Source organism: Trichechus manatus, unplaced genomic scaffold (genome assembly GCF_000243295.1).
Source record: "Trichechus manatus latirostris isolate Lorelei unplaced genomic scaffold, TriManLat1.0 scaffold00074, whole genome shotgun sequence".
NCBI classification, from domain to species: domain Eukaryota; kingdom Metazoa; phylum Chordata; class Mammalia; order Sirenia; family Trichechidae; genus Trichechus; species Trichechus manatus.
In genome coordinates this window covers 8,676,469-8,702,402 of record NW_004444010.1, presented here as the reverse complement: position 1 = coordinate 8,702,402, position 25,934 = coordinate 8,676,469, and the positions used below count along the sequence as shown (strand labels likewise).

Below are 25,934 nucleotides of genomic sequence, written 5' to 3'. Positions count from 1 at the left end.
CAAGAAGAACAAAATTTTTTTTTTTTAAATCTTGCTTTAGTTATAGTAATGCTAGCTGCAGTAACAAATAAAACCCAAAGGTTAAGATCAACTATTCCAAAATCAAAATCATCATTTCTGGTAAATGTTCAACAATTAATTGGGTTAAGCCTTAACAACCCATATAACAAATCAACTAGTTTAGTTACCTAGAAAACTTGTGGAGACTAGCTTGCCTTAGAGGATTTCCTAGGTAATTACATTACTTATAATTATTTTATAGTTGTTTCATTGAGAATTTTTATGGCCATGGCAGAGTTTGATAACATCTTTTTTAATTGTTTAAAACAGAAACTAACGTCTGTCTCTACCACAGAGAACTTGGGCTTCAATCATCCATTGGTGTGTTAGATGAACTCAGAATTTTCAGAGTAAAAAAAAATCTTGGTCTGGTTCATGGATATTTCCTAATCCTACAACCATAATGCAAAAGGAAGTGACCTTCCATTAGGCTGTGCAAACCTATTTGGCTTCTCAGTTTTCCTAAGTGGACACAACCTTAGGCCATCTCAGTTGACCACTAAATCATATGGGTCTTCACTTTAACTTGCAACAATGATGATGGTAATAAACACCATTGATTATTCATTGTGTGCCAAGCAAATTTCTAAGTGCTTTCTATGTACTATTTCATTTAATCTTCCCCACAACCCTATGAGGTAGTGAATATTTCTATCTCCATTTTATAGATGAGGAAACGGAGGCATAGAGAAGATAAGTAATTGCCTGATGTGTGTGTGAAGATAGCCAGTGTATCTGCTGTGTTCCCAGGACCCACTGTTGTGGAACCTGTGAAATTTATTTTAATGACCATATTTTGCCATTAAGCCTTTGGCCTATGTTGAGAGGCCTTGTAAGATACAACCTTACTAAATTCCTGATTTTCTCATTGCCAGGGTGTGTTTTGTTCATTACAGCATCCAAAAAAAAGAAAAAATCCTTTATGAGAAGCCACAAGAATTTTTCTACTAAAGCAAGAATTGCTGTACTTCTCCTGAGAAATTGTTTTTTGTTTTTAGTATGTGGACACTGTGAATTATTATCATAATTCTCTCTGTGTATGTTTAGGAAACCCCAAACCAAATTCTTGCCCTACCTCTGCATTACACACAGTACTATATGCCAATGTCTTCTATATCCTGCCCTTCTTTTCTTTTTCCCTAGTTTCTTCACTTTACTATGTGTATCTTTGGAAACCACATAAAATTCTTTTTGAATTGAGGTAAAGGGTGACAGGAACCATAGTGATTCAGTGGTAGAATTCTCTCCTTCCATGCAGGAAACCTGGGTTCAATTTCTGGCCAGTGCAACTCATGCACAGCCACCACCCATCTGTGAGTGGAGGCTTAGGTGTTGCTATGATGCTGAACAAGTTTCAGTGCAGCTTCCAGACTAAGACGGACTAGAAAGAAAGGCCTGATACTTCCAAAATATCAGCCAAGGACAACTTTATGGATCACAATAGTCCAGTCTCCAAATGATCACGGAAATGGTACAGGACTGGACATCATTTTGTTCTGTTGTACATGGGGTTGGCATGAGCTGGGGGGCATCTTGATGGCAGCTAACAACAACAACCACAGAGTGTCAGAATGTGCCAGCTCAGGAGTCATACTGAGTTTCCATCCGACCCTACTTCTTAGTGCCCATGTTACTTGGGCAAGTTATCATCTCATGGCTCAGCTAGTTTTCTATTCTAGAAAATAGGGTAAGTACTGTATTGTCCCTATTTTCTAGAACAGAAAACTCATAAGCAAGTAGGCAGAAGTAAAGGAGAAAATGTATGGAAAGCACTGCACACAGCATTTCGTACACTGTCAGTGCTCAGTAAGTGCTGGTGATGATGATGAGGGTGATGATATCAATGATGATGATGATGATGATGATGATGGAAGACAGAAATAAAGAAATACCATAGTCAGCACTAAAGAATGAAACCCAGCTACTGACACCCCACCAGATCTCATGCTGGCCTCCTTCACTTGACACACACAGGTCCATAAAAAATATGTACACATGTACACATACAGGTACATGCAGCCTGCACCTCAGTGGCATGAGCACACATTACTGCGAAGGTCACTAGGTATGAACAGCACTCCTGTTGGTATTGACACTGGGACATAGCCTGCAGCTAGACTTTAGAACTCACGAACATTATGCTCAACCATTCAGCTCGCTCAAAACTCCCTATCTCCTTTTATTAGTGCGTGTACATCTGTATTTTTCCCCTAATTGTAAACAGTATGTACAGGCCACTTTATTTCCTTGTACTCAGGTATTCACCCTCGTTTTAAAATCTTCTAACCCTTAGATTTCCAAACAGCAGCCTCCTTCCACTTGATGTTCCCTGGTGGTTATTCAGAGTGAAGCCTCACACTGAAGCTGCTTATAAACAAGCCAAGAGGATGCTTCAATTAGCCCTTTGCCTCCAGAGGGATTTTGGTTCTTTGATGGAAACAACTGCCTAGCAAACCAATCAGTTCCAGTATTTATCCTTCGTTAAGCTGCAACTCAGTGGGGATCTAAGCTGATGCAGGGATAAGTGATTTATAATTATGAACATGAAGGCAAGTTGAATTGACAAAAGCAAAAAAGCACAAGTTGCATCTCAGGATGCCCCTGCCTGCTTTGAACCCTCTGCTTCTCAGCAGGTCCAAGTTTTCTCCCTTTCAGCTCTCCATGGCTTTTCTTGCTCCTTCGGCTGGGACATTCAGAGGGCGTCAGTGTGAGAGGGGGGCAGGATCGTTAAGACAAAGCTCCACAGAGAACAGGGTTGTGTTTGTACAACGCTGTGCATGCTAGGGTTGGAAGGCGAGCAGCAATTTCCTCTGAAAGCTGCCACAGGGCTCTCTGAAGTTCTTTTTCATGATCTCCATGGTTACAGGCAGATTTCTTTCTTTCTTTTTTTTTTTTTTTTTTGCTGAAGCACAAGCAGACCTCTTTTCATCTCTCTTAACTACGGCCAGAGGGAGGAAGGAAATCATTTCTTTGAGATCTTGTTCCCTAGTTACCAGGTGTTAACGTTCTTACCTACAAGGGGCTGTTTCATTACAGCATATTTTCACATCGAGGCAACCTCAAGGCAGGGAGGTGAGGCAGTTGGCTTGGGGACCATTTTTCTCGTCTATCACTGGGCTGGCCAGTTCAAGGGCAAGGAGCCTCAGCGACAAGCAAAACAGAGAAATTCATGGAAACAAGTACCTCCAGGATGCTTCTAGCTGATCTCTCTCTGGCCCATCAATCACCTGATGGCAATCAGGAGAGACACAGAAAATACAGGGTAGGAGTTTTAAAAAAAAATCACTACATAGAACTTACTATGACATGCAAAGCACTTTGTGTGCATTAACTCATGCAAATTCGCAACAAATCTTTTAAAAGTATTCTTAACCCTATTTTATAGAAAGAAAACGCAGTCACTGAGAGTTTCATAGCTTGCCCATCGTCAGTCAGCTGGTTGACAGCAGAGCAGGGAGTGGAACAGGGGTGATCTGGCTCCAGCATCTGTGCTGTTGTCACCCACCACACTGTTTGTCTTGGAAGATCCTTGCTGGGGATCCCATTCTGCCATCCTGGTACCTTGGAGGAGGTGGGCCTTACATAGTAACTGCTGCCTTCAAGATCCGAGAGCAGGACAGAGTTTGAGCTGGTGCTAAAAGAAGACTGGGCTGGGGCTTGTGGAAGAAATACTCCCCAGGCCACCATAGCACAAAATGAAGAGGTCTGCTAGTCTTCTGGTTCTTAATTGAGACAGATGTGGGGCAAGTATCTTGCATATTACCTCTGCACCATGAAATGGCAAGAAGCAAGAAGGCACCAGGCTGGAAAACTTATGCTTGGTTTCTAGTTTAGGCTGGATCACCAAGGCATTGTGGGATGACCTTGGCAAGAAATTCAAGGCCTCAGGTCCCTAGATATCATAATATATGAAGGTTGGATGAGAGGGGGGCAAGCAGGAGGGAAAGGGATATAGTGAAGGAAGAAGGGAGGGAGACTCAATCTCTTTCTCTGTAAACATGTAACCAGCTTTGAAGATCAATGAACCTTAGAGCCAAGCAACACAGATTGGGAAGTATTAATCACGGTCATGACGGGGAAGACTTGGAACATTAAAAAGAGGTAGAGAGATAGACAGCTACCATCAAGTCAACTCCGATCATGGCAACCTTATGTACAAAGGAACGAAACATTGCCTGGTGCTACATCATGCTCATGATCACCAGCATGTTCAAGTCTACCCTTGTGGCTATTATGCCAATCCGTCTCACGAGGGTCTCCCTCACCCTCGTTGGCCCTCTACTTCACCAAACATGATGTCCTCCTCCTGATGATGTTTCCAAAGCAAGTGAGTTGGACAATGTTCTATTGTGATCCATAGGGTTTCAAATGGCTAATTTTTGGAAATAGATCAGCAGGTCTTTATTCCTAGACAGTCTTAATCTGGAAACTCCACTGAGACCCATCCATCATGAGTGACCCTGCTGATATTTGAAATACTGGTGGCATAACTTCTAACATCACAGCAACATGTAAGCCACCACAATATGACAGACTGACAGACAGGTGGTGGTTAAAAGAGGTAACTGGAGTTTAATGAAGGGCTATCTACAATTAGAAGTCCATGGATGGTGTAAAAGGAGCCCAGTTAAGCACTTGGCTGTTAATCAAAAGATCAGCAGTTTGAACCCTCCAGTCTCTCTGAGGGAGAAAGATGTGCAGTCTGCTTCTGTAAAGATTATGGCCTTGGAAACCTTATGAGGCACTTCTTTTTGTTTGTTTGTTTTTTCATAAGATCTGCAAGTTTTTATTATATATTCATTTTTATATCAAATTTTGAATTTAGAGAATATATCTCTAAACTATTTAGAAATGACACTTATAAAAAAATTTTTGAGGGAAGTTTAAGAATAGATTCAAAATTCAGAAAACAGTTCCAACATGGAATAAAGAAATGTCCAAAGTGCCTCCACCCTTCTGCATCATTTCTTTTTCTTTTTTTTTTTATTCTTTAGATGAAGATTTACAGAGCAAATTAGTTTCTCATTAAACAATTAATACACATATTGTTTTGTGACATTGGTTGCCAACCCCACAGCATGTCAACACTCTCCCCTTCTTGACCTTGGGTTCCCCATTACCAGATTTCCTGTCCCCTCCTACTGTCTCATCCTTACCCCTGGGCTGGGGTGCCCATTTAGATTCGTTTTGTTTTATGGGCCTGTCTAATCTTTGGCTGAAAGGTGACCCTCAGGAGTGACTTCAGTACTGAGTTAAAAGTGTGTCCGGGGGCCATGCTGTTGGGGTTTCTCCAGTCTCTGGCAGACCAGAAAGTCTGATCTCTTTTTGTGAGTTAGAATTTTGTTCTACATTTTTCTCCATTCTTCTCCAGGACCCTCTATTGTGATCCCTGTCAGAGCAGTTGGTGGTGGTAGCCGGGCACCATCTAGTTGTGCTGGACTCGGTCTGGTGGAGGCCGTAGTATTTGTGGTCCATTAGTCCTTTGGACTAATCTTTCCCTTGTATCTTTAGTTTTCTTCATTCTCCCTTGCTCCAGATGGGGCAGGACCAGTGAAGTATCTTAAATGGCTGTTCACAGGCTTTTAAGACCCTTATGGGGCACTTATACTCTGTCCTATAGGGTTGTTATGAATCGGAATCAACTTGACAACAAGGGGTTTGGTTTTCTTTTTTTTCTTTTTTGATGATGTAAACAGTTAGTGCACTCAGCTACTAACTGAAAGTTTAGAGGTTTGAGTCCACCCAAAGGCACCTCAGAAGAAAAGCCTGGAGAACTACTACTGAAAAATCAACCATTGAAAACCCCAGGGAGCAGAGTCAACTCAATGGCAACTGATTTTTTTTTTTCCCACAATTAACCAACAAGACTTGATAACATAACCCCCTTTCCTACTCCCATCTTCCCCCAAACAGCAGGAAAATGTTACCACCTCTAGACCTAATGGGTGAAGAAGGGAGCCGTTATTGGAACCCACTGAGAGCAGTGGTGGTAGCTGCAGCTGTAGGAGAGGAGCCACCTACAGGAGCCGAGGACTTTGGTAGAGGAATGAGGTCAGAAAGGGAGCTGGTTTCCCATCCTCCTGCCAGTTCTTCCACTGGTCAAACTCAATGGGAACCAAGGATGAAGGAGCCTGGTTGATGCTGTCCTTAACGGTCAGCCTCACAGCAGGGCATTGCAGGGCGGAGAATGGATTTGAGAGGCAAACCCAGGTACGGGGTTTATCCCACGAACTTTAGAGGACCCCCCAGAATATAACAAGAGGTCCTGCTCTCCCCTGCCCCATTCCAATCTGGTCAGAACCCGGCTTCCCCCAAAATGATACACTCTGATCTGGAGCAGCCCCAGAAGATTCCATCTGACTAACTTTACAGATTGTCCCAGTGGATCACCAGGCTGGACCACAGCTGACCTCCTGTCTTCCCCAGAGATTAAATATGGGTCTCAGAGATTAAACAATGGCCAATAATTAGTTAGAAAGAAAAACAAAGAGAGAGGAAGAAGGAAAGAGAGAAAAGAAAGTCCCAGTTGCCCCCTTTCCCTCCCACAGCAGCTAAAAGGAAAAATGTATCCAGGGGTGAAATATAATTACAAAGACAAAAAGCAGTGTCATCCCAAATGCAATTATTTTATAGCCTCTTCCCACCCGAAAGAGAAGAGTGCAGGATTCAGAAAGGACAAAGGCGATGTACTGCTTGTAGTCATAGCCAGCGTTCCTTTAAGTCTGTGTATGAGGAGTTTCATGACTGTTACGTCATTCAATCCTCATCTCCATCTCCGTAGAGGTTGTTCCCAGTTATATAAATGAGGATCACGAAGCACAGAGAAGCCCTGCGGTGGTGTGGCCAGAAACTGCTAAGACTAGATTTAAAGCTTAGACTTCCTGTTTATGTCACCTCCACGGCAAATAATCAGACCATCTCTTATTTAAATTCCCTTTGTATTGTATTTACCACTTAGGCAATATGAGTGTTCCATCTTTTTTTTGCTATTGTACTTAGTGATTTAAAACTTGGGGTTTTAGATGTTACCTCAGCTGAGAGACAATTTGATTGAAGAGGGGGCTAAATATTTCTGCTCAAATAATTCTTCCAAAAATAATTTCTGAATTCCATTTGTTGTCTGCCTATAGATTATTCTTTCTCATATTAATGAGCCTTCATTGATTAACTCATTCAGTACCTTTCTCAATGGTTTCCAAGCCTGGCTGTTTACCAGAATTTCCTGAGCAATTTTAAAGCATAAAAAAAGTTGAGTTCCTTCTCAGACCTACTGTGTCAGAAACTTCAGGTATAGAACCCAAGTATTTGTGGTTTTTTTAAAGATCTTCCTAGAGGATTCTGAGACGGAGTCAGGATTAAGACTTCTAGGGTTAAATGGTCTAGAAACAACACTTATTGTGGTCCAGCCTTGCTCTAAATGCTGTATGCATATTAACCCATTTAATCCTCACACTGAGATACAAGGTCGGCACTTTTTATGACCCCCATTATACAGAAGAGGAAACTTAGGCACAGAGAAGTTAAGTAACTTGCTTGAGGTCACAGAGCTAGTAAGTGGTAGGGCTGGGATGTGACCCCAGGCAGTCTGGCTCCAGAGTCTGGACCCCTAACCATTATGCACAACTGCCTCTCACAGATGAAGTGTCGACCTCAGGCAACTGATTGTGGGGCCCAAGTGGGTAACGGCCTGAACTTGAGAATCATTAGTATTTGTTTCACACTGATTACTGTCACTTTATTCTTAGACACTTGCTTGTTTTACAAATAAGCTGAATTGTAAATCCTGACTGCCTTCTGGTATAATCTGTGCATTTAAAATACACAGCATATGTACCTAGTGGTGAAGCACGTTGAAAGCATTCTATGAATAAAGAAGAAGCACAAGAAGACTTTGATCATAAAGTGCATGTAACATTTACATAGGTCTGATGAATAAGATGAATCTAAAGATTCACGTGCTCCATTCCCTTTGGGCCCTCCAGGATCACTAAGATGGACAGAAGGTGGGAGAAGAAAAGCAAAGGTATTCCTCCCCGACGCCTTCCAACCTATTGTACTGGCTTCTTTTCCATGAATCTTTTTCTCAGATCAACAGAAAGAACCCTCACCTTTGGTGGCCTTCGACAGACTTGCATTTCTAGCATTCTCATACAAACTCTAAGAACTCTGTGACTGTCTGATCTTTTGAGCCACTTATCCTGTTTTCCTTTCCAGGCTCCTAACAGTCCTGCTGCAACAGTCAAATCTCAGCGAGATTAATCACCAGGACAATGAGGTAAGCCTGCCCTCCCAGACAGCAGTAGAGGGAAAGAAGACCTTTCTGTTCAGCTGTGCTTCCTGATATGGCCGTCTCATAAAAGTGTACAGAGGGGATGGAGCATGGTTTTGTGTTCTTACTTTGTGTCTCCACTAGTAATCCTCAGGCAGACATTTATCCCTTGCTTGGGTGTGGGTAGCTTCTAACAGGGAAGGACTTACTACATGAAGCATTTAAGCATTTATTGTACCACTGAAATTTTGTAATTTCCCTCTGGTTATTGAGAAATAAATATTGCTCTCTCCTCTCTCCTTGAGCCCCAGAAATTTGGATAGCAAGCTATGGCTCCAAATGCTCTGTTTTTGAGTGAAAGATGGCAAACAGTAATTCCAGCCTGCCTGCTCCAGATGCCACATTATTAGTCCCAGTGATTACATTTCTGCTTCCTTCATAGTGGAAAGACAATATTGGGGAAAACTTCCAAAAAGACAATTGGGCACTCAAACAAAGTTCTTCAGGGAGTGTGGGTCACACAGTAAGTAGAGCCACCCAAGAGTAGCTTACCCACTGCTGTCGTGTTGATTGCAACTCATAGCGACCCCATAGGGTTTCCAAGGCTGTAAAGCTCTACAGAAGCAGACTGCCACATCTTCCTCTCTCGGAGCTGCTGGTGGTTTCGAACCGCCGACCCTTCGGTTAGCAGTCGATCGCTTTAACCACTGTAGCTTAGGGCATTGTTATATCTACCTAACTCTTTTAAAAAGCAATACTAATTTCCATTAGCCAGCCTGATTTATTTAACAAGCTTCTTAAAACTGATTTAAATACTTGATTTTTAATGGAATTTTTCATAAGAACAGTATGTGCTTCATCTGGCTGCATTTCACTACAAATGTTTGATAACATTAAGAAAATCTGATAATATTAAAAATTCATATGCCCAAAGATGTCAAATTACACTGTTTTTAAGGAAGCCCCCTGGCCACAGACAACAAGGTGAGGTAAGCCCCCTAACAGTTTTCTCCTGGGCTGGGCTCCTCATCTTTCTTGAGCCTTCTGATGAAAGGCCATCCTCCTCCCTTGGCTGGCTAGGCATTAACAAATACGCTAGAAAGTCCCGGCTTCATAGCCTGTGTCTGAGGTTGGACTGACTTGGTGATCACACACTGCTTACACTCCCCATATCTTTAGTGGTTTAAAGCAAAACCCCAGGGGAAAGAGGCCTGCACTTGCCTAAACTTCTGCTTTAAAAATGAGAACCAGAGATGAGGTAGCACACTCTGGTCACTCTCTGCCCATGCAGAGTGGTTGCAATTTATGTCAGCATATTGTGAACTTCTAGATTTTGGGCAAGTTGCCAACCACTTCCTCCACCTTCAACCCTGTCCTCACCAACTTCATCTCCACCCCTATATCTGGTCTTAAAGGAACGGTGGCAAATTCAGTCATTCATAACCTAAAGCTGAATTCTGCTCATAAATATCCAAATCCATCCACCCCTTAGCTGAACTAATATTCTTCAACAAAGAGATAGTTCTCTATTTTTCCCCACCTGGTAAGGTCCCTGGTTGGTGGAGACAACAAGAGTAGACAGATCTTTCAAACAGTGATAATTATCACACTTTTCAGATAATGAAGTAAATATTGGAAAAAGTCCTTGGTTCTCTCTAATGCAAAAATGATCTCTTCAAGAAGACTCCTTCTGCTGTTACACCAACATTCTGATCAGTTGGCTTTTAAGCTCAGAGGGTAGGCCCATAAGAACAAGGGCTCTCAAAAAATAGACTTCCTACACAGTGCTACTGGTTCCCCTTTGGTTCATGTCATAGAATGTCTGAAGCCCATATGAAGCCAATTACTGATGCTTGTCTGTATTTTTCATCCAATGTATATTTTTTGTCCCTGCTAGTATGAGCCTAGAAATAGGTCTAGAAGCAAAGAGGGCTGATGGTACTGGGTCTTGAGGAGAATACATTGTCTTACAAGGCAAGTACTTCAAGGGCGACCATAACAGATTCCTCAGGCAAAGCAGGGTTAACCTCCTCAGACAGGGATAAAATGGCTGCTTCTAATGGCAAAGAAGATTCAGCAAAGTTCACAGGCTCTCGCTTCATAGAGATCTGCCTGTATGTCCCCATTCCAATTTTCACTCAATACCCTCACTTTAACACTAGACACCTGTCTGGTCTTGAATTCAATTTGCATTATAATTCAGCCACTTATAAGATGAGACTGTGTGTTTGATTTTCAGCAATCTTAGTTCTGTGGTTACAGAACAAAAGGTTTTCTTTCAGGGCACATATAGAAATTTTCAGGCCATTTATGTGGCACTTGAGTGGGAAATTTGAAGCACTGAGTCCACCTTTTTCTTTCTCCACTTTGCCCAGCAAGATCAGCTAATGTCATTATACTCGTTAGTTTAAAAAAATGTTCTAAGGTATCAGACACATGATCACCCAGAACCTTGTCTCTTATAAGTATTTGATTAGGAGTACCCAGTGGTGATATTTTGCATCTCTCTATGGCCACATAACACCATGGACTATCAATGCCCTCTTTACTACTAGAAATAGAGTCATTTAAATCTAATTCAAAACCAATTCCAGAAACCTCAGAACCAATTTAGAAAACACATCCTTAAGATTCTATTCCTCTAAAACCATTCTTGGTATCAAAATCTGTGTTAGGGTTCTCCAGAAAAACAGAACCAACAAGAAATAGATAGACAGATAGATAGACAGACAGACAGATAGATAGATATACAGATCTATATCTATATAGATATTGATATTGACATCCATATATATACACGGAAAAAGAGAGATTGTGGGGTCTGGTAAGTCCAAAATCCATAGGCCAGCAGACTGGAAATTCTGGCAGGATGTCTATTTATAGTCCCAGGCAGAATCCTTCTCCCTTGAGAAACTTCAGTTTTTTGTTCTTAAGGCCTTCAACAGATGAGATTAGGCCTTCCTGCATTATGGAGGGTAATCGGCTTTACTTAAGGTCAGTTGATTTAAATGTTAATCACGTGCATATACCTCCATAGCAACATCTAGACTAGTGTTTAACCAAATGATAGGCACCACAGCCTAGCCAAGCTGTCACCTACAATTAACTATCACAGTATCTTTTCTTGTATAGAAATTTAAATATACGATATAATGAAAATAATCATTCTTGTATGCTACTGTTTTGCCTTTGGTATCGTTTTAAAGAAGTCCCTCCCTACCCCCAAGGACATAGCTATGTTACGCTATATTTTCTTTTAGTTTGTTACAAGATTTCTTTTTTTAATTTGGGTCCATTTCTAAACTTTCTGTTCTGTTGCAATGATCTTTTTTGTTTTCCCTATCTCATTAACCATATTGTTAAATTATGATGTGACTTATTTTGAAGCTATTCACATTAAGATTTTAACACTGTGGGAAAGGTGAGATGGGTCAGATTGCCCTTTGCGCTTTTGTTCTTTAAATCAGGACCTTAGGAGAATCATTGACACAGGGAGAGGTTTGTCTTTTGCGGCTGCAGGGAGTTAACAAATTGCTAAACTCCTGGAATCTAACCTCTCACTTTAGCTTTGACCAAAGAGCATGCTATCAAAAGGGTCGATGAGCTGTTGGCATCTGGGTTAGAACTTGGAAAGAATTTATCCAGAGAAGCACAGTTATGCATGGCATTTTGGATGTATTTTCATTCTATATGAAATGCATGTTTTAATATAAGTAGATTTTTGTGAGCTGTCTGACAATCCAAACTCCAACTATAATAGCACTTTAGAAAAAATAAACCCAAGTTCCAAAAACAGATGCGAACTTTTGGACCCAGCTCTTAGCACTAATTCCATTTACCACATTCCTAAAATATAACCAGGAGTAAAGATTATGCACTGCAAAGGCAAAATCGAAAGAAATAATCTCTGACTCTAGAAATATTTTTACTTTAGAGTTAGCAAAAGGTAAAATAATAAAACAAAATTTTTAAATGTACCAGAATTTTTTTTTTTCTTTTTGAAAATGAATACCTTGGAATGAAGTAAGATCTCTACTAAAGAGCCCTCACCTCCTCTTCACCTCCCACCTCCTCCCCATAATTGTCCAGAAGCAGACCATCTCTTTTTCATATAGGGATAAGCCTAGAATCTTGTTCAATAACTTGCACATAGTAGAAGTTCAAATAAAAATGTTAAATTCAAGAAAAAGCAATATAATTTTATGGCCTTTTCTCTCTTTGTTTTGTTGACCCAGCTCAATTACCCACTTTATTCTCCAGACTTAGAGCCCCAGGTGATTTTTAGTTATTTCCAAAAGCTACTTTCAAAAAACAAGATTTCATACCATTTAGGGCCTTAAAAAAATATACTGTAGACTATAGAACAGTTGTCCTTATCCTTTTTGGTGACATGGACACCTTTAGTATGTCGGTGAAGTCTGTGGATCCCTTCTCAGAATAATGTTTGCGATTACATAAAATAAAATACATAGGATTACCAAAAAAAAGCAATTATATGGAAATAGTTACCAAAATATCTTTTAAAAACAAATTAGTCATATAGTAATATTATAGACAAGGTTTTTTTGGGTTTTTTTTAGTTGATTAAATAAGATTTAGTGGGAGGTCCAACAACTACTGTAATTTTGAAGTAAACAGTGTTTTGAGATATTTGCAATAACTAAGGTGATATGAAAATATCTGTGATTTATATTAGTGGCAAAGTCATAGGTACCACTAATACTGATGTGAGTTGTTATCTACCTTCATAATTGAAGAAGATGCTAAATTTCAATTAGAAGAGAGGGAAAATAAGGATGTAATTTATTACATCAACCAAGTTCACACAACGCCTAAGAGTCATCCATGGAAAGAACCCCTGTTCTAAAGATAATTTTGAAATAAATCTTCCAAAAACATTGTGAGCAACAGCAGCATGAGTGAAATATAACCTCTTAAAATGATCTACTTGGCATAAGAAAATAGTCACTTTCTTCATTCAACAGATATTTATTAAGTACCATCCATGTCCCATGCAGGCTTGGTCCCTGCTCTAACAGTTTGCAATTTAGTGAAGAGTAGAGATGTTCAGTAAAAAATTATTGTAACAATTATTCTAAAGACTTTGTTTTGTTTGTTTATTTTGAGACTTTGTTTTGTAAGCTTGTTCTTGTTAGAATGTGCTCCTCTATTCCTAGGACCTAAGTTCATTTTATTTTTTTCTTGTACTTGTGTCTCATTTAAATTATGAAAACCTCCACTCCCAAGAATTTTATTTTTTATGTCAAATACATTATTTTGATAATTATTGTAGTGCGAAAGTGAGAGATTTTTAAAGATATAATTATTAGTAGAAATTCTTGTTGCCCTAAAATCCAACCTTAGATTATTTTTGGTCTATGATTATAATTTTTGGCTGTGTGATGTATACTGTTTATCTAACCAGATTAGAAAACTTCAAAACAAAGACAATGAATTAATTTATCATTTTTTTCTGATCAACAAACATAAAGTTTTTTTTCCTCAAATAAAAATAAAAGAATACAGCAGAATGACCATACTTCTGACACCACTCACTGTTTTATAAATCTCTTAAAGTACATCATTCATTCCAACTTTTGTCTAGGAAAGACCCTCTATAACTTTTGTCCAGGTGGATATATGTTGTTGGGGGATGAATAGTATGTGAATTCTGAAAAATCAACGAGACTCAAGCTGGACTTCTGTGAACCTCTTATCTAGAATTGTTTTGCTGCTTTCTCAGCCACCTGCTCTAATTCTATCCCTCAGTTCACAGAGGCGATGGATGCACCAAGCAAACGTTTCTTCCTTTGTGCCTTCCAGTGTTGGCTGGTGCCATTCTAAAAATGTGGTTCTGAAACATGAAACCTGCTAAGCACTAAATCAGATTTCTGGTGCAGAAAACACAAAAGTTACAGTGGTTTTGGGAAGAAAAAAAAAGTTCTGAGGCGCTCATGAGACTGGTAAACCTTTAACTGAAATCGTGGTGGCACAGGCTCAGGGCACAGAATTACTCATCTGCAGAAGACTGCTGTTGCAAAGCAACCCTACTGTGCACCTAACAGTTACAACATAGACTTAATTCTGTCAGCAAAGTCAGAATGGATCCAAAGTTAACTAAAACTTAACATTTTCCTTCGAAACCTTTTGGAGATCTTATTTTCTTGGCTGAATGTGAGTTACTCCTCCCTCTTTGGGCCAATATTTTTTGTTTTTCCAAAAAGTCGATGTCTTAGTTACCTCATGCTGCTGTCACACAAATACAAGGCGGCTTTAAAGAACAGAAATTTATTTTCTCACAGTTCTGGAAACTAAAAATACAAATCAAAACCTCAGTCATTTCAATTCCTTTCTTGTCGGTAGCGCCAGGCGTTCCTCAGTTCCTTTGCTTGTAGACCATCTTCACAGGCCCTCTCTCTTGCCTGGCATGTGATGTCTCTGTGTCTAATCTGCTCTATAAAAATAATTCAGAAGTGATTAGATTTAGAGCTCACCCTACTTGGGTATGATCTAATTAATATAGAAAAGAAAACTCTATTTCCAAACAGGATTATATCCACAGGTTTAGAAGCTAGGAAAGAAATAATAACATAGGATTCCAACACATACTTTTGGGGGCACTATTTAATCCATAAAAGTGGAATTCTCCTGTCACCAGGGCCATCTGGGTGTTTGTTGCAACATGTCTGCAAGTGACTTGCTGTTCTTAGATGCTCTGAAGGCCCAGTTGAGTCCTCAATGAAGTGCAAGGGAGCAGCTGGTAAGAAAGATCTCCACAGTTTAGGTATAAGTGGCTGATGTGCACACAACAGACTCTGATACATTATGCTCCCCATGAGTCCAAGGCACTCTTGATAATCTTCAATTCATTAATTGATTCATCCAGTGAAGATTTCTGGAGCACTTAGTATGTGTGCTCGGTGCAGTGGGGCATACCACGGTGAATATGCCCCTAGCCTCTCCCTTTAAGTGCATCACAGCTAAGTAGTGATCTCTGTCACTGCTCAGGACAGATGCCAATTGCCAAGCCTGAATTCTGTCCCTTAAACACTCATCAAAATCTCAACACAATGGAACTATTACAATGCCTCCAGCTCAACAGAAGCTGAAGGAAGGAGAAGGCAATTGTAAGAAAAAGTTTCCAAATAAAGTGTATTATGCAATACCCAAGAGCTGAACTTCAGCTGACTTTGAGAGTTTTGGTATTCATATTACCAACTGTAAAAGGATTTATTTTTATTTGTCATTAGTCCAACTGAAAAAAATAGCAGGAAATTTCCCTCAACTTGAATGGAGGTTTGCAACTTGTTTATATTGTAAAATTCTTTACAGAAGTAATTCAAAGCTTTGTTTGGGGCCATTTGACAGTCAGTTATTTCTAGTAATGCTCCCAGATTACAGTGGAAGAGGAGTGGGACAGGAGGAAAATGTATATATAATTCAATACCTTACAAAAGTATTTGCCGGCTGCACTTTTAGGAAGAGCCTAGAAGCGATGCCAAATGAAAGAAATAATAACATACGGTGGCAACCCTTACAATAGTGAGAATAGCCATTCTAGGAAGTGAGAAAACCCTGAATCACAAAGAAAAGATTTTTCCAGCATTTGAATTAATTCTCAGAATGAAAGTCTACCAGTATAACGGTGTGGATAGAGCATTTTTCTCCAGAGTTAGACAGACCTCGATTTGAATCCCAGCTCTGACCAGTACTTAATCAATGGCCTTAGGCAAGTTACTTAACCTGTCCTTGTTTCAGTTTCCTCACCTGTCAAATGAGCCTTAAAATACCTACCCCTTAGGATTGTTGTAAAGATTCAATGCGATAACATAGATAAACCTCTTGGCACCAAGTCCGTTCATAAAAAAATGTTAATGCATCCCCCCACCCTACTCCTTTGCCAAAATATGCAGGAGTTAGATTTGTTTTTGTGTGTGTGTGCGCTCAGGCGTGTTGGGGGCGGGGTGGGGGGGATTGTTTTGTTTTTAAGAGAATAATTCTTGAAGCCTAGCAACTGTGTTTAGGAGACAAGAATTAACATTGCATAACCACAGTTTAATTCACAGCAACATTTTCACACTGAATATCTCACATTCCTAGACAGTATCTCCTGCCATCTACCTCACCTTTTGACAGAAGTACAAAAGTCAAGATAATTTGGGGCACCTGTCAAAAACTCTAATAGGTTTCAATTGACGAGTTGATAACAATGATCCTATCAGACAAGTTCATTCTCTATAAAGGAGAAGTCACGTTCTGAATTTCCTTCTTGTGTGTGATTACGAAAAGCAGTCAAATTTTATAAAATTAGAAAAAAAGTGATGTCATTTATTTATTCATTTAATAAATATGTATTAATTTAATAAATATTTACTTAGCATCTACAATGTGTCTGGCCCTCGTGTAGGCTCTAGGGATTGAGACAGGCGGACAAGAGCCCTGCCTTCATGAAGCTTAGACTCCAGTGACTTCAACGTTAATTCGATGTCTGTAACCCTGAGTACTGATGGCATTTCATGATAAAGTCAATGACTCTGAAGCAAATGGGTTCAAAAGTGGGAAAAGGGTAATTCATGAATAGTAAAAAAATCTGCTTCCCTTGAGTTCAAATTTCTAATTCCAGTGGGCCAAATTAAAAAATGAAAAGGACCTACTGAAATACACAGCTATTTTGAATCCCAAGTAAATATTCAGCTGTCTGGATAAGAACAAGAAGTTCCACTGCTTTTTGACCCACATTCTTTTCCATATGAGGCCAATTTCTTGAAATATCCTCAAAGAATATCTCAGGAGGTTCAGTATTACATGGCATTTGAAACTTGAAGCTTGAAAACAGACCTTAATTAAATGGTCTAAAATACAGAACTGGTCAAAGGGCATTTAACATTTAAATCTTAGCCTCACTTGACAAAATCCAAACGTCCCACAAACCTCAAACCCTAGATTCAATTCTGTGCTCACTCACAGCCTTAGGAACTTCTCTAGAACTCAGCTTCCTCTTCTATACAATGAAGACTTGGCTAACTGCTATAGCAAGCAACTCAAAATCTTAGTGGCCTGACATAATGAAAGCTTATCTCTTGCTAGTATCATAGTCCAGTGCTGGTAGAGGGGGTGGCCCTGTTCTACCTCACTAATTAGGAACCCAGGTTTTTTCAGTTACATGGTTCCACCATCTTCTAGAGCTTTGTGCTCCTCTGCATTCAGCTGACAAATGAAGGAGAGAAGGCATGGAGGACAGACAGGAGGGGTTTTGTTTTATAGGGTAGGCCTACCTGCATGTGGCTTCCATCCCCTCCATCCACATTCCAGTGATCAGAACTCAGTCATGTGACCACACCTAATTGCCCAGAAGCTGGGAATGTAGTCTCTCTGGGTGTTCTGGAGGAAGAGGAAATGGACTTTGGTGGACACAGAGCAGGCTTCTCCACGGTACTTAATCCAGAAGATTGTTTGGAGGATTAAATGAGGTAATACATATAGGAACTCATAGAAGTCTCTGCATTAATAAATATTAGCTCTGAGCTTTTATTACTGCATTCCAGGTAGGCTGATGCCCATCTCCTCCACTCAGTTCATCTTGGACAGAACAGGGAAGGCCAGTTTAGTGATGCCTATCTTTATGTTATCTGCAGGGATAACAAAGCTGCCCACACTCTTTGTCTCCAACAGACTCCAGGTCTTTACCAGGCATCTTAATCTACAGTCATCTTAGATATACTTCATGTAATTGAGAGGAGTGGGCAAGGAAGAGAGCTTATCTCTTGGGTCACCTTTTCTCATTTTATCATTAAATTTTGCCTGAAGTGTGTGACCTGATGCCCTGAAAGAAGTGAGGAGTCCCCAGTGGGGAGTCATTCAGATCTGTTCTCCAAGCTGCTGTGCAGTGATTTCTTTTAAACAATGTAAACCAGATCATGTCAGCTTTAAATCCTTCAACCTTTCATCGAATTTAGAATAAAACCCAAATGCTTCATACAGAAGGATCCCTGGTGGCACAGTGATTAAGCACTCAGCTGCTAACCCAAAGGTCAGTAGTTCGAACCCTCCAGTTGCTCCATGGCAGAAATATGTGGCAGTCTGCTTCTGTAAAGATTACAGCCCTGGAAAATCTATGGGGCATTTCTACTCCATCACATAGGGTCGCTATAAGTCAAAATTGACTCGACGGCTATGGGTTTGGTTGGTTTGGTTGGTCTTATACAGGATTTCCCCCATCCCATAGTCCCAGGATCAGCCTCTGCCTCTCTCTCTATCACTCTTTGCCTCATATCACTCTTTTCCTCTCCCATTTCATTCATTCATTTATTCATTCAACAGCTACTTATCTATCTTCTGTCCTAGGAACTGGGGATACAGTGGTAAAACGAAATCCCTGCCCTCATGGTGGGAGGTTACATTTTAGTGTGACTCCAGTCACAGGTGCTTTCCTTGGCCATACTTTCCCTGCCTTCATGACTGGTGCTTGTGTTCCCTTTGCCTGGAACCAGGACTTCGAACTTGTTCTTCCCAATTCAATCACAGCCAAGGAAGCGACACCAGAACAGACCTGAATTTTTTAAATTTTTGTGAACTAGAAACATAACCAGCACTGGAAAAATTACAGGTCAAAGCCCTGCTAGAAACTTAATCTCCCTCTTGGAAAACAAGGGCAGCAATCATATTGCATAGCAACCAATCAAGAGATTTGGATTTTACACAGAGTCGGAAACAATGGTGCCCCCCTCAAAGGTGGTGGCCAATCTCGCAGCTTTGAATGTTTGTCACTCTCCTCAGTCCTGGCAATAATCCAGTCTCCTGCATCAGGCTCCTGAATGGGCTTATTACGCCTCTTCCCAGTCTCCCATTCCAGGGTTTTGACCCATAATTTTTCCCATTACGACCCATAATTTTTCCCATTCTGATTATGGTTCTGGATCACCCAAATTTTTAAAAATCAGTCTGTTCTGGTTTCACTTCATCCACATGACTGAACTCGTTCTTTAGACCAGTTCAAAGCCCTGCCTGGAACACTTTTTCTCCAGCTCTTGTCACAGAAGCCTATCTAGAGCAGCCCCCTACTCTGTGGTTACTATAATAGCACCCTACAAGAGTCCTTTGTAGCACTTATCAGTCTGAAAAATCCTTTGGTTCATTCCTGTGCATTTATTGTCTCTCTGCCTCTACTAGAATGTAAGGCAGGGATCTTGTTTATCTTATTCACTATTGTATCCTCAATACCTATTTAAAAAAAAAAAAAATTGCCATCAAGTCAATTCCTACTCATAGCAACCCTATAGGACAGAATAGAACTACCCTATGGGGTTTCCAAGGAGCAGCTGGTGGATTGGAACTGCCTAACTTTTGTTAGCATCCTGAGCTCTTAACCACTGTGCCACCAGGGCTCCTCAACACCTATAGGCCTGGAAAAAAGCAGAAGTTCAATGAATATTAGTTGGATGAATGAATGAACAAACAAACTAAAGAGCGGCAGCTAAGATGTCTGGTGATGGCCCCAGATGTGAGCAAAGTATGGGCTCCGCTTTCTTTCCTAATAGCCTGTGCTCATCTCTGCTTTCTCCAATTGTGGTTTTGTAGGGAATGACACCACTCCACTGGGCAGCTTTCCACAACCAGCCTCAACACTCCCAAATGCTGCTGAAGAAGGGGGCAGACCCCACCCTTGTGGATAAAGACTTTAAAACGGCTCTCCACTGGGCAGTCCAGGTGAGAAACCGGCCAGATTAAATGGTGTAAATAAGAGTTATGTACGGCATGAAAGATGAAATTATCAAAGTACAAGTCTCCAGCATTGATTTGGAAGTTGTAAGTATGATAGAGCAAGTAAGATTCACTCTGCCTTTCTTCCCCCCTTTCATATCCAGAGGGGCAACAGCAAACCTGTCACTTTGGAGGACTTGTAGAAAAGAAACCCTGCCAAGATACAGAGAGGAATAATTCTAGAATATCAGGCAGAGCCTGCCTCATTGGTTATTACACACACACACACACACACACACACACACACACACACACTTTCTCTCACTCTCACTCTTGCTCTCTCTCTCTCTCTCCTTTATAATGTTTGCTACTGGCTCAGTGTCCCAGGGCAAACCTTCTAAGAATCACTGGGAAAATCCCTTTAAAGTCTTTGGACCATGACCCTTTCCTTCCTCCGAAATCCTCCAAAGCAGGGTCAGTGCAGCTGATCCTGAGTTCTGTGCTGAAAAATGATAATACTGGCTTGTTATCCTACAACCCTGTTACAGAAGGGAGTCTATATCAGTACACACAACCAGAGAAATCACAATAAGCCCAAGAAATCTATAGTCCAATGAGGGTAAAACTGAGAATAAGGTGAAAGAATGATAGTAGCTACCATGTACTGAAGTGTTTTCCATTTTCAATGGAAATTATTAACTAAGAGTTATCTACTCCCTCCTTCAGGGGAGAGCAGTAGTGTATATCTTTTCAACAAACATGCTGGCCCATGCTGCCTTTGGATGGCCTCAGAATAGGCATGGCCACTGTTTATTCCATCAGCCCGGTAGAGACGCCCTTTCTGAACTGCTGCCAAGTTCCTGGGGGGAGCAGTTTCTGCCCATGCTGACAGTGGTTTCACTCAGGTGTTTTCACATGCCAAGCACAGCAGAGGTGGGCACCTGGGACTTTCAGGGTTGATGCATGTGTGTGATGTGAGGGGAAAACAGAAATGATTTGGAAACCGCTCTGTTTCTGTCCCTTCAACCTTGGCTTCAGCTACTCTCTACCAGGGCCAGCCCCGGGCAAAGCTTGTTTTTACCATCTCCACCTGACCTGAGCACCCTATCTAATCACTTTCCCTGCTCCCCTCATTCTGCCCTGGCCCAGTCCCCTGGTGCTACCCTCTGGCTGGTCAGAGGTCACTACCATTGCAAAGTCCCCAGTACAACCTAGCTGGACTCCCAAGAAGAGCCCTATGTGTCTTGGTTCCTGGCTGAGGTGAGGGTGGCATCAGAGTCAAGGCTTTGTATATTTACCCTCATCATCACTGCATTCCCAGTCCATACATGGAAGGGGGTCAATGTGTGTGTATTCTGAAAACTCTCCCTAGGTAATTCTAACTGACATGTCATCTCTGCTCCCCCTTCCTCCACCCCCTCCACCCCCAATGTAGAGCTACTGCTTTAGACCAGAGAGTTCCAAGCCTGGTCTTGTAGCAGAATCACTGGCACTTCTTGTACAATGACAGATTTCCCAGGCCCCACTCGAGACCTTCTGAGTTGGGCTCTCCAGGGTGGGAACCTCCTGTTCTTATCCTCCCTCCAAGAGGCAGTTAGGCAAAATCATAAGAAGAACATATCAAACTCAGAAGCTCTGAGTTTGCAATGACAGCTCTGGGTTTGATCTGAGGAGTCACTAATATCTGCTTGGCTTAACTATCAGTGTGTCTTTGAGGTTTGAATGGCACCATGCATGTAAAAGTGCTATGTAATAGGCGGTATAATTCGAAGAGATTATCATTTTTATTATGGTTCCTGATTTCCTCCATGAAAACTTAGCTGTCATACCCATGTGTCTTAGTTTCTAGTGCCGCTATAACAGAAATATCACTAGGGGATGGTTTTAACAAAGAGAAATTTATTCTCTCACAGTCTAAGAGGCTAGAAGTCTGAATTCAGGGTACCAGCTCCAGGGGAAGGCTTTCTGTCTCTATCGGCTCTGGGGAAAGGTCCTTGTCATCAATCTTCCCCTGGTCTAGGAGCTTCTCAGCGCAGGGATCCCCAATCCAAGGGACACGTGCTCCTGGCTCTACTCACTTGGTGTTATGAGGTCCCATTGTCTCTCTCCCTGCTTCCCTCTTTTATATCTCAAAAGAAGTTGATTTAAGGCACAACCTAATCTTGTAGATTGAGTCCTGCCACTAATCCCAGTTCATTAACATAGAGGTAGGATTTTCAACACATAGGAAAATCACATCAGATGACAAAATGGTGGACAATCACACAATACTGGGAATCATGGGACTAGCCAAGGTGAAACACATGTTTTGGGGGGACACAATCCAATCCATCACAATAGGTCATCATATTCTTTCTTCCTAAGAAGTGATGCAGCTTTTAGCTGGTTACAGTGATTCTCAACCCTGTCTGCACATTAGAATCACATTAGAACTTTTAAACTATACTGACGTACCAGGCTCCAGACCCTTAGATTCTGATTCATTTGGTCTGAGTGGGGCCCAGTCATCAGTATTTTTTAAAGTTCCCCTCCCTCCTCCAGGAGCTTGTAATGCACAGCTAGGATTGAGAACCACTGTGATAAATGGATTCACATTCCAAAAACTAAACCCTTTGCTGTTGAGTCAATTCCAACTCACGGTGACCCTGTAGGACAGAGTAGAACTGCCCCGTAGAGTTTCCAAGGGGCGCTGGTAGATTCGAACTACCGACCTTTTGGTTAGCAGCTGAGCTCTTAACCACTGCGCCACCAGGGCTCCAAATTCACATTAATGGATACTAATACCTTACCTACAGGAGCCTTGGTGGCACAGTAGTTAAGTGCTTGGCTGCTAATCGAAAGGTCAACGGTTTGAACCCCCTAGCGACTCTGCAGGAGAAAGATGTGGCAGTCTGCTTCCGTAAAGATTTACAGCCTTGGAAACCCTATGAGGCAGTTTTACTGTTTCTGTAGGGTCACTATGAGTCAGAATCAACTCGACAGCAATGGGTAATACCTTATCTACTCCTACCTAAGATGTCTGCATGATGAGCATGATTTTGTGTAAGCATAATGCCTCACTCATTAATCAATGGCTTAAATATTTCTTGAGCACCTACTATGTGGCACTGAGGGTACGAAGACTAACAAGACAGGTCCCTTCTAGGACCCCTATAATTATATGCAATAGTGTGTGTGTGTGTGTATGTGTTTGCAACATTTTTGTGGGGAAGAAGTCCACATCTTTCTTCAATTACTCAATGACATTGGTGACTACCCCAAAAAGGTTAAGAATCATGGCTCTGGAGGAATACTGCACTCTCTCCCTTTCTGGTAGTTTAGAAGTAAAACTCAGACATACTGTATTCTGCCCTTTACACTGCCAAGAAGACTAAGGGTAATTCCAAATGTCAGTTAAAAGCATTATTATAGTTGCCTTCTTTAGTCTTCTTGGTCGTTTATAACACAGGACCAGCTTTGTACTCCCTTTAAAGTGTTTTCACGTAAATGGTTTATTTCCCATTGTCATTTATTCCTTTCACTGAACATCCTGATTTTCTTTTGGACCATACAACGAGACCACATTTAAGTCTATAGAATTTTGAAATAATAAAAACTCCATATTTGGCCCAGATAACCAAAGCAGTAAAGATTTGAAATACCAGACTTTTAAAATAAACCAAATTTGACTTCGGCTCCTATTTTTCAGGTCCCTTGGTACCTGGTGGTCCTCTCCAATGCACTCACTGTCCTTTTTCACTCTATTCCATCCAACAAGAAATTTCACTGCTTGGCTATACCTGGGCCTCCAACACTGAGCAGTACCCCTGTCCCCATCACAATCTCCCTATTTGGCATCCCAGTCTGACAGGGGTATGTTCTTGCCTGTCTGTTATGACCCCAGCTGATCAGAAGTCTACACAGGTGTCTTTCTCTCTCTCTCTTTCTCTGTGCCTCATTTCCCTTCCTCAACACTGCAAAAGTTTAATCAACAATCCTTTATCAGTTCCTTTGGCTTCACCTACCATCCAACTCAGAAGATTGTCAGATCAATAACCCAAGTTTTGACCTCTCTCTTGAGCTCTAGGCCTACATTTCCAGCTCTACTGGGATCTCCCCACAATATCCACAATTGAACAGGCTGACACTCGAAACTTACCCTGTTCAGACTGAATCCATGATCTCTCCTTCCCTTTGTATTCCCATCTTCCCAGTAGCCCAAGCCAGAGACCTGAGCATGGTCTATGAGTATTCCTTCCTTATCACCCTTCACATCCAGTTGGCTATCAAGAACTCTCAATTCTACCTCTTTATATCTCTCATCTCTGTCTCCTCCTTCCTATCCTCACTGTATAGGCCAAGGTCCCAGCAGGAAACAGATGGCATACTTGAATGGGGCAATTGTGGAGAGACTCATAAACGGGCTATTTTCACATGTATGAGCAGGGTTTAAGGACAATTCAAGCCTAGCAACAGCAGGTTGCTATTAGTACATATGAGCCTAAAAGGGCATGGAGAGAGAGATATTACCAAGATGCAACAAAAACTGTAGTTGTAGGAGAGGCCCTCACAACAGCTATAATCTCTGGTAGAAGAAACTGTCACTACCAAGCTATAGCCCAGCAGAGAGAAAATGGGATAAATATCCCAATCTCTCTTTCCTCCCACTTCCATCTCCTTTCAGGGTCTCCCACTGGCCAAACCCAGTCAGAAGCCAAAGGGCAACGAATCCATTTCGTGCAGTCTATAGGATGTTAAAGGATAGAGAGCAGGATGTAAAATGATGGAGCATAAACCTGAAAGGGCAACTGCAGACAATTTAGCATACCCACCATCACTTCCTTAGATCAAGCTTCCACCATCTCTCACTTGAACAGTTGCAGTATTCCTACTTTGAATTCTTCCCCTCTCCAGTCTGTTCTCATATCACCACTGAGTTCTCTTTCAACAAATCACAAAATAATATAATAATGTAGCTGCTATTACACCAAAACAGTTATGATCACTGAGGTCCTTGGCTCAAAATTTTTCAGTGGGTTCTGCTTTTGGTAAAAAGCAAACACTTTGGATTAACACCTTCTGCTGTGAACAATCTCTCCCCAACCAATCCACCCCATAACCTTTCCCCTTCAGCCATGCAGTCTTTGTTCTAATCACAACGGAATATTAACAATTTCCCCAACACATCATAAAGATCATAAGATAAAGATTCACTCTATCTCCCCTTTGGTTACACTCTTCCCTTGGGATAAAAATGCTTCTTTCTTCTTACACTCTGTCTGTAGAATTTCTGCTTATTCTTTCTTATTCCTCAAAGCCCAACTAAATGTCACCTTCTCTGTTGAGTTCCCTTTCAGAATTGTCTCCTCCATGTTGTCCTTCTAGCACTTTCTCACTATAGAACTTGTGTTACAATTAGTGGGGTACTCTTCTTACCTTCTAGACTGTGTACTCAAGTGTAATGGAGGGATGCACATGGCTGTTAAGCATCTAATTGTCTCTCAAGACTCAGAACAGAGTTTTGTGAATCTTAGGTCCTCGAAAAGTTGTTCTTTAAATTCAGGCCGATAAACTTATCCATCGCAAGCCAATTGGGTTAATGAATAATTCAGTTCTTTCTGGGCAATAACATTTTCCATTTAACCAAGCCTTTCAGAAGTATAATTCCTTTAATACCAGAGAGTTTTTCTAATAGCAGAAATTCAAGGCACCATGAAAAGTCTGTAAGAGGGACAAGTATCTATATGCTCCTCGAATCTCACCACTACCTCCTTCCTCTGCTCACTAGAAAATGTGTTTATTTGGGATCTTCCTCAGCAACATTTTTCTTTCAGCACATTTTCAAAGGAGGATGGAAAGAAAAAAACTACACTAATATAAAACAATTACTAGATCTTTATTCATTTAGTATGGGGTTAAGGAAATT

The 25,934-nt window shown here is 41.1% G+C and overlaps 1 protein-coding gene and 1 long non-coding RNA gene across 3 annotated transcripts in view; one reads left to right on the top strand and one right to left on the bottom strand.

Annotated features, from left to right (window-relative positions):
- The window catches only part of ANKRD55 (ankyrin repeat domain 55), a 104,400-nt gene that overhangs the window by 47,352 nt on the left and 31,114 nt on the right, over positions 1–25,934 (top strand). For both annotated transcript variants that reach the window (XM_023734982.1, XM_004380479.2), the window contains exons 6-7: positions 8,275–8,335; positions 19,907–20,035. In XM_023734982.1, coding sequence (XP_023590750.1) covers positions 8,275–8,335; positions 19,907–20,035 — 190 coding nt within the window. The remainder of the gene's footprint in view (positions 1–8,274; positions 8,336–19,906; positions 20,036–25,934) is intronic.
- Positions 14,145–25,934, bottom strand: part of LOC111821268 (uncharacterized) — a 55,625-nt gene continuing 43,835 nt past the window's right edge. The window contains exons 2-3 of the long non-coding RNA XR_002824717.1: positions 17,605–17,710; positions 14,145–14,783 (exon numbers count right to left, since the gene is read on the bottom strand). This is a non-coding gene — a long non-coding RNA (uncharacterized LOC111821268). The remainder of the gene's footprint in view (positions 14,784–17,604; positions 17,711–25,934) is intronic.